Source organism: Aspergillus affinis, assembly GCF_023601865.1.
Source record: "Aspergillus affinis strain CMG 70 chromosome Unknown NODE_80_length_173233_cov_86_490142, whole genome shotgun sequence".
In the NCBI taxonomy this organism is placed as follows: domain Eukaryota; kingdom Fungi; phylum Ascomycota; class Eurotiomycetes; order Eurotiales; family Aspergillaceae; genus Aspergillus; species Aspergillus affinis.
In genome coordinates, this window is record NW_026515861.1 from 24,410 (window position 1) to 36,030 (window position 11,621).

The 11,621-nt window shown below is 51.4% G+C and overlaps 3 protein-coding genes across 3 annotated transcripts; 1 reads left to right on the top strand and 2 right to left on the bottom strand.

The window, feature by feature from the left end:
• Positions 1-98: 98 nt before the first annotated feature.
• sskB (putative MAP kinase kinase kinase SskB) lies at positions 99-4,267 on the bottom strand (the record flags this gene model as incomplete). Its single annotated transcript, XM_053102823.1, has 2 exons — positions 99-2,403; positions 2,463-4,267. 2 exons carry the CDS (start codon positions 4,265-4,267, stop codon positions 99-101), a joined length of 4,110 nt encoding a protein of 1,369 aa, XP_052953704.1.
• Positions 4,268-6,984: 2,717 nt separating this feature from the next.
• Positions 6,985-8,779, top strand: KD926_010459 (ammonium permease MEP2; the record flags this gene model as incomplete). Its single annotated transcript, XM_053102824.1, has 6 exons — positions 6,985-7,071; positions 7,133-7,197; positions 7,281-7,535; positions 7,603-8,277; positions 8,345-8,576; positions 8,666-8,779. The coding sequence occupies 6 exons, from the start codon at positions 6,985-6,987 to the stop codon at positions 8,777-8,779; spliced, it is 1,428 nt and encodes a 475-aa protein (XP_052953705.1).
• An 806-nt stretch (positions 8,780-9,585) lies between these two features.
• KD926_010460 (beta-tubulin) lies at positions 9,586-11,522 on the bottom strand (the record flags this gene model as incomplete). The annotated part of the gene is made up of 7 exons (XM_053102825.1): positions 9,586-10,314; positions 10,404-10,859; positions 10,948-11,002; positions 11,101-11,142; positions 11,256-11,281; positions 11,367-11,390; positions 11,511-11,522. 7 exons carry the CDS (start codon positions 11,520-11,522, stop codon positions 9,586-9,588), a joined length of 1,344 nt encoding a protein of 447 aa, XP_052953706.1.
• Positions 11,523-11,621: the final 99 nt, after the last annotated feature.

An 11,621-nucleotide genomic window follows, 5' to 3' on the forward strand; every position in this document is an offset into this window, starting at 1 on the left:
AAGGGGAGAGAAACAGGGGGTAGAAAACAAGGGGACGCAATGAAAAGACGGCAGTCGTTGATGATAGCAAGGAAACACATGAAAGAACGAAGGGGTGCTTAAGCATAGTAATAGGAGTTGTTGCGACTATTGGAGGAGTTGGAACCCTGGCTGCTGCCGTGGTCACTGCTAGGGGTTGAAGGCTCGAGCACGACTTGCTGTCTGATGCAGACGATCCATTCGTGTTGGAGTAGCTCGGCCGCCGTTGATCGCTTCAAAGGATCACATTCAAAGCAACGACGAAGGAAATCAATACCTACATCGCTCAGCTGATCTCGGCTAGGCAGCTGCGGCTGATTTCCTTGGGCAATATTGTACATGATTGCCCATTCATTATCCAAGGTAGACCAGGGACGACGACCGGTGGCCATCTCCAAGATCACACATCCGAGAGACCAGATATCAACAGCGCCCTGGCGGTGGACCAGCTTCGAAGAGTCTCCCCGAATTACTTCAGGAGACATGTACATAGGCGTTCCGGTCATGGTCTTTTGGTTCTTGCCTCGTTGTTGAGCAAGCTGCGCGTCTTTGGGAACCAGCGCTTCCTTGGGCTGGTTGCCAGCAAACGCATCCATGGGGACGACAGTACGGCCTTGGCGGGCGATTATTTTGGCAGCACCGAAATCGACATATTTGATGATGCCGTTGTGGTCAAGCAGAATGTTTTCGGGTTTGATATCTCGGTGCACGATACCGGACTGGTGCAGGTATGCCAATCCCTCCAAGAGTTGAAGGGCATAAACCATGATGACCGTCTCATCTTCGACACGGCCGTGCTCCAACAGACTCGCCAAAGAACCTCCGGAGCAGTATTCCATGAAGATGTAGACCTTATCACGGTGCACCTCAATGCCATGGTATGACACAATATTCGGGTGATCCAAAACTTCAAGAACACCCATTTCGTCCCGAATTTGCTGGGCAATCTTGGGAATGAGCTGTGGGTCTTGCAGTCGGATTTCCTTGACGGCCATGAGGTAGTTGCTATCCAAGTTGATAGCAGCATACACGGAGCCAAACGTTCCACCGCCAATGAATTGTCCCTGCTGCCAACGCAGAGTCACGTTGGTCGCAGAAGACGAGAGGACAGTCAAGGACCTGTCAGCTTCGTTAGACCCTTCAAGCACCCTACCCAAAGCCTGACGCTTCGCGTTCTCCTCAACTCTCCTGTCCTCAATCTCATCTAAATGAGACAGGCGCTGTTCCCGCACAAGCTTCGTAGCTTCTTCGTCCGTCAAAATCCGGCCGGAACCGAATTTTCGCCCTCCGACTCGCTCCTCCATGCGCTGCTTTTCGGCCTGGGCAGCGCGCGAGGACCGAGCGCCCATAATATCGAAGTGAGATATCAGAAGCGACATACAGCCGGCGACTTTCTGCCTCAAAAAGGAGAATTGCACATCGTCGATGGAAAGAAGATGCCTGCTGGAGGTGATGGCCATGGCGAATTCAAGTGCGGACACGGCCCATTTGAATGTTTTCCGATCGGCGGCATCGCAGTCATCACAAACGAAAGACACCCAGTCAAGGGATAGCTCAACAAGTCTCGCGCTGTTCATGGCCCGTCTATTGGGGTCGACATTGGAAGAACGATTACCGAATTCAGTAGCAAAGGCATAACAAGCCTGGATTAGATCGAGGTTTTCGATGCCTCTTTCCTTGAGTTGGTCCCTGATGATAGCCACGCTGTCCATGATGGTCATAGAGAGTTTGAATGATGTCTTTTTGATCTTGTTGAGTTCCACGTTCACACGGCCCAGGTTCGCGCGTTGCTCAATAGCCATATCAAGCTGGATTCCGGTTAATTGGGCCAACTCTTGACGAGCATTGGACAGGCGTTGCTGTGTTCCTTCGACCACGAGGCGAAGTTTTCCCATTCGCAGGTCTGTAGGTTGTTCCAGCACATCCACTTGCATCTCCCTGCCGGCCCATGTCAAGGGCTTCTCAGGCCGAACTACCAGCAGGTACGGCGCAAGAGGGGTATCTTTCGGTAAATCTTCTTCGCGAAACGATGTTCCGAGGATTGCCTGGATGCCGGTAAGACGATTCCACAAGGCAGGGTGAGCAAACAGATACACTCCTCTCTGACCAACAGAAAAAGGAGATTTGATGAGAAAATGGTCCGAGATGAGAAGGGCTTCGAAGAAGTCATAGGCGATATCAGTGGAAAGGTTGTATTCGGTGGCATTTTCGAAAAGCTGTCGCAAAAACCTGGAGAAACGATAGAGCTTTCGCTGACGGATCCGAGTCGAGTCTAACACGCTCTTGTAACGTTTGTCCATGTCGACCGGGTCTTCATCGGGCATTATAGTCAATTCTCGCTCGAAATGAAGCATTAAACGCTGGAGTGATTTTGCGGTCAAAGCACTAGCAATTGGTTAGCTGATGGACATGGAGTTTTTTTTAGCCAAGACTGGAGATCTTACCTGAATTGCTCGGCGACTTCGATATCTCCACCTTCAAGTTGGCGTCCAATGTGATTCGAAAATTCCCAGTCTTGTTCGAGAATTTCTGCTTCTTTGAAAGTGTTTTTGTTCGCATTTAGCTTCCAATTTAGCAGTCGAAAATAGTACTTCAGTGCGTCTAAGACCACCGAGTCAAAATTCTCGTCGATACAAGGCGGAAGATCCCACCCAGGTTCAGGTCTAGCAATATCCAAGTAGCGTTGCTTGATTTCGACTGCAACTTTCATCAAGATTTGAAACTGAGAGATCATTTGATCGACCAAAATGGGAGATTGAGAGGCCGGGTCTTTCATATTTTTAGCGTAAGAGAGGCGGACCCGGATGATTTCTTGCATAAGACGAGAGGGGAAATTGATGAGGGTCAGAAGTTCTTCTATGTAGGGAGGCAGATGACGCTTAGCGAAATTGCTCGCATTCTCGATCAGGGTGCTCTTGGCTTTTTGGATCACTTCACCAATATCCATTAGCATGTTGTGATCTCCCTGGAGCGTCCTAAGTCCATCCTCCTTCATGATACGATCGAGGAAAGAAGACTCGTCAGAAAGGTCGCTGTTGGTCGTCTTGTCTCTCGGCTTGCTGAAGTCCAGCTCGTCGTTTCCAACCCACTTCCGCAAGATGGCGAGTTCCGTGTTGATAAGGATTGTAGTATTGTGCCATGCAAAGACCGCCTCACGGCTAGAGCAAAATTCCTCTGAGGCAACGCGGGGCTGTTCGCTTTCGAGCTCCTTGTGCGTCGAGTAAAGCATCTCGCACTTCTCAATCTGCTCCACAATATCCTCAACTTGTTTGATGGGCGTTTTCCCAATCTCCGTCTCGCCCTTGATCTCGAATTTGATAATATCTTCAATGATGGGTCCCAGGCCGGCGCGTGATTCCTCAATCAGTTTGCGTTGCAGAGCGACGCTGCGTCCGCACGTCCTAGCTCTCACACCCAACCATATGGCACTGTTCTGAGCCGCCAAGTGTTTTGTCTCCGCAGAACCAAGCAGTCGCTGCTTCTCCTGCTTCACAACATCTCCTTTCAGCACCGAAGCCAACATCGAGTGCCATTCGAGCCTCTCCTGGTTTTTGGGGTTCTTAAGTTCTTCGAGCGTTGGCTGGTTATCGTCCGACAGAAAGAGCTGGGTATCGGGGTCGTAGGCGTCATCCTCGAACGGAACCTCCGAGGAAGGTGACGGTTCCTCTAGGTCCGAGTCTCCGACGGCCGGTCCCATGTTTTGAGCCTCGTCGAAGTGGCTATACCACGCCTGCGGATCCGCGCGGATCCGCTGCACATATGCCTTTTCCTGCGCTCGATATTGTGCATTGGGGTCGCGTCTTGGGGTTCGCTTATTGGAGGAGGAGCGGCGGTGGTCATTCTGGAGGCTGATGTACTGTGGTGGACGACGTTGGGGGGCGTAGGTGTTGGACGGCGTTCTAGCGGGGCCTGACGGGCGTTGGAGTCTCGCGTCGGACAGAGTGCCGTCCAATGGCGGAACCTGCTCTAGGGCGAGAGTGCTGACGCTAGAACCGCGAGGGCGCGAGGATGTGGTGCTAGGCCAGGAAGAAAGGCCAAGAGGATGCGATGGAGGAGGCGAAGAGGTGATGGTGGTGGCCGGCGTGGTTTGGATCTGAGGGTCGAAGTTCTCAGGGTAGCCCGGATTCGAAAGAGCAGCATACGGTTGCTGGAGGAGCTCATCGGAGGACCCCGAGCCATCCGAGTCATGATTGTTCATGTCGGGCAGCTCCATGATTTGGGGAAACCCACGGTCCTGGTGCGGCTCCATGATGAGCTTGATCGATGACGGATCGGATGGACGGCCTCAGGCGGAGATATAGGGGCTGTGGCGGTGCATTCCGATCGGTGGCTGAAGGAGTGGAGTGAAGTGGAGTGGCGGATCAACAAAGACTGCTTCTTGTCTTCCATGCGCTCACAAAGTAGAAATAGAGCCGTAGTGTGGAATCTAGCCAGAAAGGTCTTCTAAGCGAATTCAGAAGGTGCAGGAAGACGGAGGGTGCCAACGGTGAGCTGGAGTGACTACAGAAGTCTATATGCTAAGTCAGCACCTGGGTAAAGTCAATGTGCAGAGAGCCATGGCTTCCGTCCGAACAAACCAGACTTCGCATCCACGGGGAAGGTCCAGAACCTCTTTAGACATCTTTTCCAGTTCTACGGAGTACAAAAATGGTGTTCACAAATCTATCTGCCCAAGAGATGGTGGCCACGAAGAAAGAAAGTAGTCTACACGGAAAGAAAGAGCCAAACTATTCATATCAGCGATTTTGGCTACCTTTGGTTCGTTTATTTTCGAGAGTAACTGCTATACATACACCCGATAATCAGTGTAAGGTCGAAACAGCTTGATTTATTCGGGCTCGAAGAACCAAACCATGACCTCAGGTCAATGAGCGGGCTGACGGCATGCAAGACTATGAAGGAACGCCCTTGCCAGTCTTCCATTCAGGAGCATACTACCCCGTACCGCTCCTCAGATGCTTTTTGCAAATCTAGGGATGCAGTCTAGGTATACATGTAAACTTTCAAGTCACCGTTGGCCTCCTAGTGAAAGGAAGATGGCCGAATAAGACCGCAGAATATCTATAAGCGGCAATGACATTTGTCCTATTGATCCTATTGTTACCCTATAAAACACCAGAATTTCCGGTAATAATATCTGATAAAGATACTTTAGACGGCGCCACGGCAAACATTTCTCACATCGAAATGACCGAGCTCGAACATCGATAGTGGCATGCATTGAGATGCCACCTGCTGATCAGCGGGACCGACAGGCCTAACTTGGCATTTGCGGGTCCCTGGGAAATCAAGAGGCCAGCAAGTACGTAGCGACAAAGCAAGAGAAAAACATGGACGATCTGCCCCTGTTCATGGTGGGTTCGATAGGAGAAAATGTAACCCAAGGGATTTATTGGAACGCATCGTCTTGCATGATCGACCGGAGCTCATTACAAATGTTGGTACCTGAACTACTCCGTAGATGGCTAGTATTTAACTGTCGTGTGGGATGAAACGAAGCTGAGTCCTTGAAATAGTCCAGGATTTGCAAATACTCTCTATCTGATGAATAGAACCAAAGAAGACGTGTCAACCTCAGGCCAGCAACGCCAAGACCGCCCACCGTTCGGGATGCCGAACACCAATGAGCGCCCGAGGGCTTATCTCTACTTCCTCCCTGGAGGTACTTCCCTCGACTTTACAGCGCCCATCATTCTTGCCGGCTGGCGAGGTACCACTCGGTATCTTTTCTATAATCGTGAAAAGGATGAGGCACAGGACGATCAGCTGATGAGTCCTGCTGGGTGGTCTGTGGTTAATTCTTAGGGTTGCTTCTTTCCTCCTTCCCTCCATTCCTTCCAGATAGACGGATTCATTGCTGGCTGCCGATGTCGGGACCAAAACAGCCAAAGCTTCCTCATCCGCAGAGGTTCGTGTTTAATTGCCAAGGGGCTTGTCTATCGGGATCCGTGAACAAAGCGCCGTCCAGGATCCATGGTCAGCACAATGTGTGGGAGGAACCGGATGATAAGCACCCATCGACGCCTGCTGATTGGTAGATAAGGCACTGATTTGGCAGAGTGATAGATGAGACCGGCCTCCTCGTAGGATACATCTCCGATCCTTGTTTCTTATGATCATCCAGGAACTATTGGCCTAGCCTGTCCATCACTCAAGCCAGGGGGGAAGTGGTATTTCTCGCAAACTATCAAAGTCAGCCATGCCCTCCAACATGGCCCATCCTGTGATTCTCTAGGACTTCTAGGCGATCTCCCCACGCACTGGGGAAGCTCGTCTGGGCATCTGGGCGAGAAAGGAAGAGCAACTAACGGCCATGCTGATAGGCAGATAAAGGAACAGATAGTAGGGCTCGGATGATTGGTGGCTGAGCTCCTATCTCCCACCAGTCCCTGTCCGAGAGCATCCACTCTATCCAAATTGCCGGGTCCTTTGGTCCCATTTTGGCCTTTGGGCGCCCTCCGGTTCTCGTTGGCATTGTCTGGGGCTCCGAGACATCAAAGAAGACCCAAACAAAGAGGATGACTCGAACGGTAGCAGAAGGAAAAGAAGAACGAAGATATGACGTGGGGAGATCTAAATCCATTACTCTAATCTTGCAATTCATGGCCCGGGCTCGTAATCCTTTGACCTTATCCGCTCGGATAGGGCTTGGCTCTTGATATCAAACCCCCAGCTGACGGTGGACCTGATGGCGTTCGGACTGGATCCGCGCTTGCATGAGATTTATTATTTATCGCCTCTGTCCCTGTTACATTGTACTTTCCTCGTCAATTCTTTCTTTCGACCTCTTCTGCATAAAGTTCTGGGTCCCTCGCGCTATTGGATCCATCCTTCCCAGCCCGGTACTCAGTTCAGCATACACGTCCAATTCCAGGGGCAAAAACTCGACACCTATAGATAAACGCCTGCAGTGGTCCTATCCGGAGAGCCCAAAAGTTCTGACACTGCTTTGCGGCATACCACACCATGGCGGAATACCCTGTCCCATACAATGGAACGGAGACTGGCACCGGGGGTGACTCCATGACGGAGGATCTTAATATCTGGTACAGCGTGAGTATTCATAGTAGCCCTAGGAAGAGAACAGGATAATGTCGGCTAACCTTTCTGTCAGTCTGGTGACATTGCTTGGGTTATTACCTCCACAGCTCTTGTTCTGTTGATGATTCCCGGTGTTGGGTATGTGTGATCTTTTCTTTCTATCGAATGACTAGTCCCGTCCATCTTAGAATGATGTTGCTAACAACCCGGTTCAATGTTAGGTTCTTCTACTCTGGTCTTGCCCGCCGGAAGTCCGCACTGTCCCTAATATGGCTTTCCATCATGTCTGTCGGAGTCGTCTCCTTTCAATGGTTCTTCTGGGGTTACTCGTTGGCCTTCTCTCACACAGCCGGCAAATACATCGGTGACCTCCAGAACTTTGGAATGAAAGGCGTCCTGGCTGCACCCTCGGTGGGCAGTGACAAGGTGCCCGATCTCCTGTTCGCCGTCTTCCAAGGAATGTTCGCTTGTATTACGTACGTTACCGCATTATTTCAAATCAAGCCTCTATATCCCAATTCAAACCTAACGAATCAAATACAGAGTTGCTCTCGCTGTCGGCGCTGTCGCTGAACGTGGCCGTATGCTTCCCTGTATGGTCTTCGTTTTCATCTGGACCACCATCATCTACGATCCCCTCGCCTGCTGGACCTGGAATGCGTCTGGCTGGGTCTTCAACTTGGGAGGATTGGACTTCGCGGGTGGCACGCCCGTCCACATTGCCTCTGGCTGTACCGCTCTCGCATACTCCTTGATGCTAGGCAAGCGTCGCGGACATGGCACCCACGAGCTCAACTACCGTCCGCACAATGTCACCCACGTCGTCATCGGCACCGTCTTCCTCTGGGTTGGTTGGTTCGGTTTCAACGCCGGCTCTGCCCTCAGTGCCAACCTGCGGGCCGTGATGGCCGCTCTTGTGACCAACATTGCGGCCTCCGTGGGTGGTGTCACCTGGTGTCTGCTCGACTACCGCCTGGAACGCAAATGGTCGACGGTGGGTTTCTGCTCCGGCGTGATTGCCGGTCTGGTGGCTATCACCCCGGGATCCGGGTTCGTGACTCCCTGGGCAGCGTTCATCTTCGGGGTCGTCGGCGCGATCTCCTGCAACTATGCCACCAAGCTCAAGTACCTGATCCATGTCGACGACGCCCTGGATATCTTCGCTGTCCACGGTATTGGCGGTCTCGTGGGTAACCTTTTGACCGGATTATTTGCCGCGTAAGCCAACCCTCTTCTCCATCCATATGTTCAAGAAACACGGCTAATTCCCACCCCTCGCTTATAGTGACTACATCGCTCGTCTGGACGGATCCACCGAGATCGACGGCGGCTGGATCAACCACAACTACGTGCAACTGGGCTACCAGCTCGCCGACTCCGTCTCCGGCATGGCCTACTCGTTCTTCGGCAGTTGCATTATTCTCTTCGTCATCAACCTCATCCCCGGTCTCAGCTTGCGTGCTCCCGAGGAAGACGAAATCATGGGCATTGACGACGCCGAGATCGGTGAATTCGCCGTATGTCTCTCCCCTTCTCCCTTTCCCCCTCTTTCCCAACCTTGCTTGATCTTCTCGATATTTTATACTAACATCACATCTACTTTTAGTATGACTATGTCGAAATCACCCGCGACGTCATCAGCGCCCCAGGCAGTGAGAACGGAGACGCGGCTTCCAAGCGCACCGCGACGCCTGTAGAAGGCAACGAGACCAAGGCTTGAATATCTGATCAATATATCATATCAAACTGGACCCGGTTGGCGTCTAGGCCTGAGTCTGATTGATTGATTGATTGATCGTGTCTCGACTCACTTCCATTCCTGTTCCTTATTATTATAATTTCCTTTCTTAAAATACCCCTTGACTGTACTTACTCTTTTCTTTTCTTGCTTGATAATAGCTATGTTACCATAATTAATCCTTACTGATATTGACTCATATCGCCTTTCCAACAATTCCTACCTACCTCCTATCGGTTGTACAGTACATATGCCACGGACAAAATACAAAATCCATACCTACACATCGAACCCTCCATCTACTATCATCAAGTTAACGCATAGTCGAATATACGATCGCCCTGTTGGTGTATGGCTAATGCACTAAATAAGTTCTTGCTCCGAATCGAGATGGAAGAGGTAGTCGGTTAAGTTGGCTTATTTCGTGTTCGATGTCTATTCCATGCCCATTTTGGTCATGGACTCGCGGCACATTGTGCATGGATGCAGGATACCTACCATGGTCTGTCTCGATAGTCGAAAAAGTTAGTCGTCATCTTACAGAAGAACCAGTGCCTTAGACAGACGCGTGGATAATTGTTTTTAAACTATGTGCTATTTGGTTTAATTGGTCAAAGGGCCTTCGAGCCTTTCAAAATTAAGAACAGGAAAGAAAATTAAAAAACGCTCCGTCAAAATAATTCGGTGGACTAAGACCTGTACCCAGGCCAGAGCCATAGAGAACGTAGGCTTATCAAGGGTATTACTCTGAGCAGATCTCAATTCAAGTCACTCCAGGTTGGAGAAATTTACTCCTCACCCTCAAGGGGCTCCTCCTCGAGGTATTCCTCCTCACCCTCGGAGATGGAGGCGTCCTGGTACTGCTGGTACTCAGAAACCAGATCGTTCATGTTGCTCTCAGCCTCAGTGAACTCCATCTCATCCATACCCTCACCAGTGTACCAATGCAAGAAAGCCTTACGACGGAACATGGCAGTGAACTGGTCGCCGACACGCTTGAAGAGCTCCTGGATGGAGGTGGAGTTACCGATGAAGGTGGAGGACATCTTGAGGCCGCGAGGAGGAATGGAGCACAGAGCGGTCTGGATGTTGTTGGGGATCCACTCAACGAAGTAGGTCTGGTTCTTGCTCTGGATGTTGCGCATCTGGTCCTCGACCTCCTTCATGGAGACCTTACCGCGGAAGATAGCGGAGCAGGTGAGGTAGCGGCCGTTACGGAAGTCAGAAGCAGCCATCATGTTCTTGGGGTCGAACATCTGCTGGGTCAACTCGGGAACGGAGACGGCACGGAAAGAGTGGGCGCCACGGCTGGTCAGAGGAGCGAAGCCGACCATGAAGAAGTGGAGACGAGGGAAGGGAACCATGTTGACGGCCAACTTGCGGAGGTCGGAGTTGAGCTGACCGGGGAAACGCAAGCAGGTGGTGATGCCGGACATGACGGCAGAGACCAGGTGGTTCAGGTCACCGTAGGAGGGGTTGGAGAGCTTGAGGGTGCGCATGCAGATGTCGTACAGAGCCTAGAAGCGAGTCAGTCTCTCGTATCTCTCATGTTAAATATCCATTCCCAATGCCTCCACGAATGGCGTCAGGACATGCCGAAACATACCTCGTTATCGATACAGAAGGTCTCGTCGGAGTGCTCAACAAGCTGGTGAACGGAAAGGGTGGCGTTGTAAGGCTCGACAACGGTGTCAGAGACCTTGGGGGAAGGAACAACGGAGAAGGTGGCCATCATACGGTCGGGGAACTCCTCACGGATCTTGGAGATCAAGAGAGTACCCATACCGGCACCGGTACCACCACCCAGGGAGTGGGTGATCTGGAAACCCTGGAGGCAGTCGCAGCCCTCAGCCTCGCGACGAACGACATCGACAACCTGGTCGACGAGTTCGGCACCCTCGGTGTAGTGACCCTTGGCCCAGTTGTTACCGGCACCAGACTGGCCGAAGACGAAGTTGTCGGGGCGGAAAAGCTGACCGAAGGGACCGGCACGGACAGCGTCCATGGTACCGGGCTCAAGATCGACCAGAACGGCACGGGGAACATACTTGCCACCGGAAGCCTAGAAGATAAAACAAAGCGTGGGTTAGAGTCTTGTACGGGGCGTTTCGGATAGGCGAAAGGAGATAGAAAATTTTTGGGTGACGAACCTCGTTGAAGTAGACGTTCATGCGCTCCAGCTGAAGGTCGGAGGAGCCATTGTAGCTGTTTATCCCATCAGACAATCAATCCCACCATGGTCGTTTCTTTGTTTTCGCTCTTCGATTCTGAATTCGATAGGCGTAAACGTGGGATGTACTTACACACCAGCGCCGTCAAGGCCGTGCTCGCCGGAGATGTTTTGCCTATTCACTCCATCAGTATTCAAGTACCAAGGATTGATTGAGAATTATTGGATTCAAGGTATCGACAAGGAATCTTGATAGCCCAGAATGCCAATGTCAGTGTGCAGACCTACCAGAAAGCGGCACCAATTTGGTTACCCTGTTACCCCGAATCCAGTTTAGTGGCAGCTCCAACAGCAATCCCATCCGGAGGGATTTCGAATTTGACACTGAGTTGCACTTACACACTGGCCAGTTTGAAGATGGACCTAAACAGAGAAGATATTCGTCAGCATTCCAGGTCGCAGTGAACCGGTGGGGTCTCCAGGACGGAGAACCAAACAAAAAACGCGTCTGGAGAGGGGTTCAGGGGATGGAGGGACACGTACGATCTCACGCATGTTGGGTGATTGTGACGGTGTCAATGGGAAAAGTAGGTTGACAAAAGGCGGATGGGGTGGATTGAGGGAGATTGAGTCGACAGGAAGTCCGACAGGAGG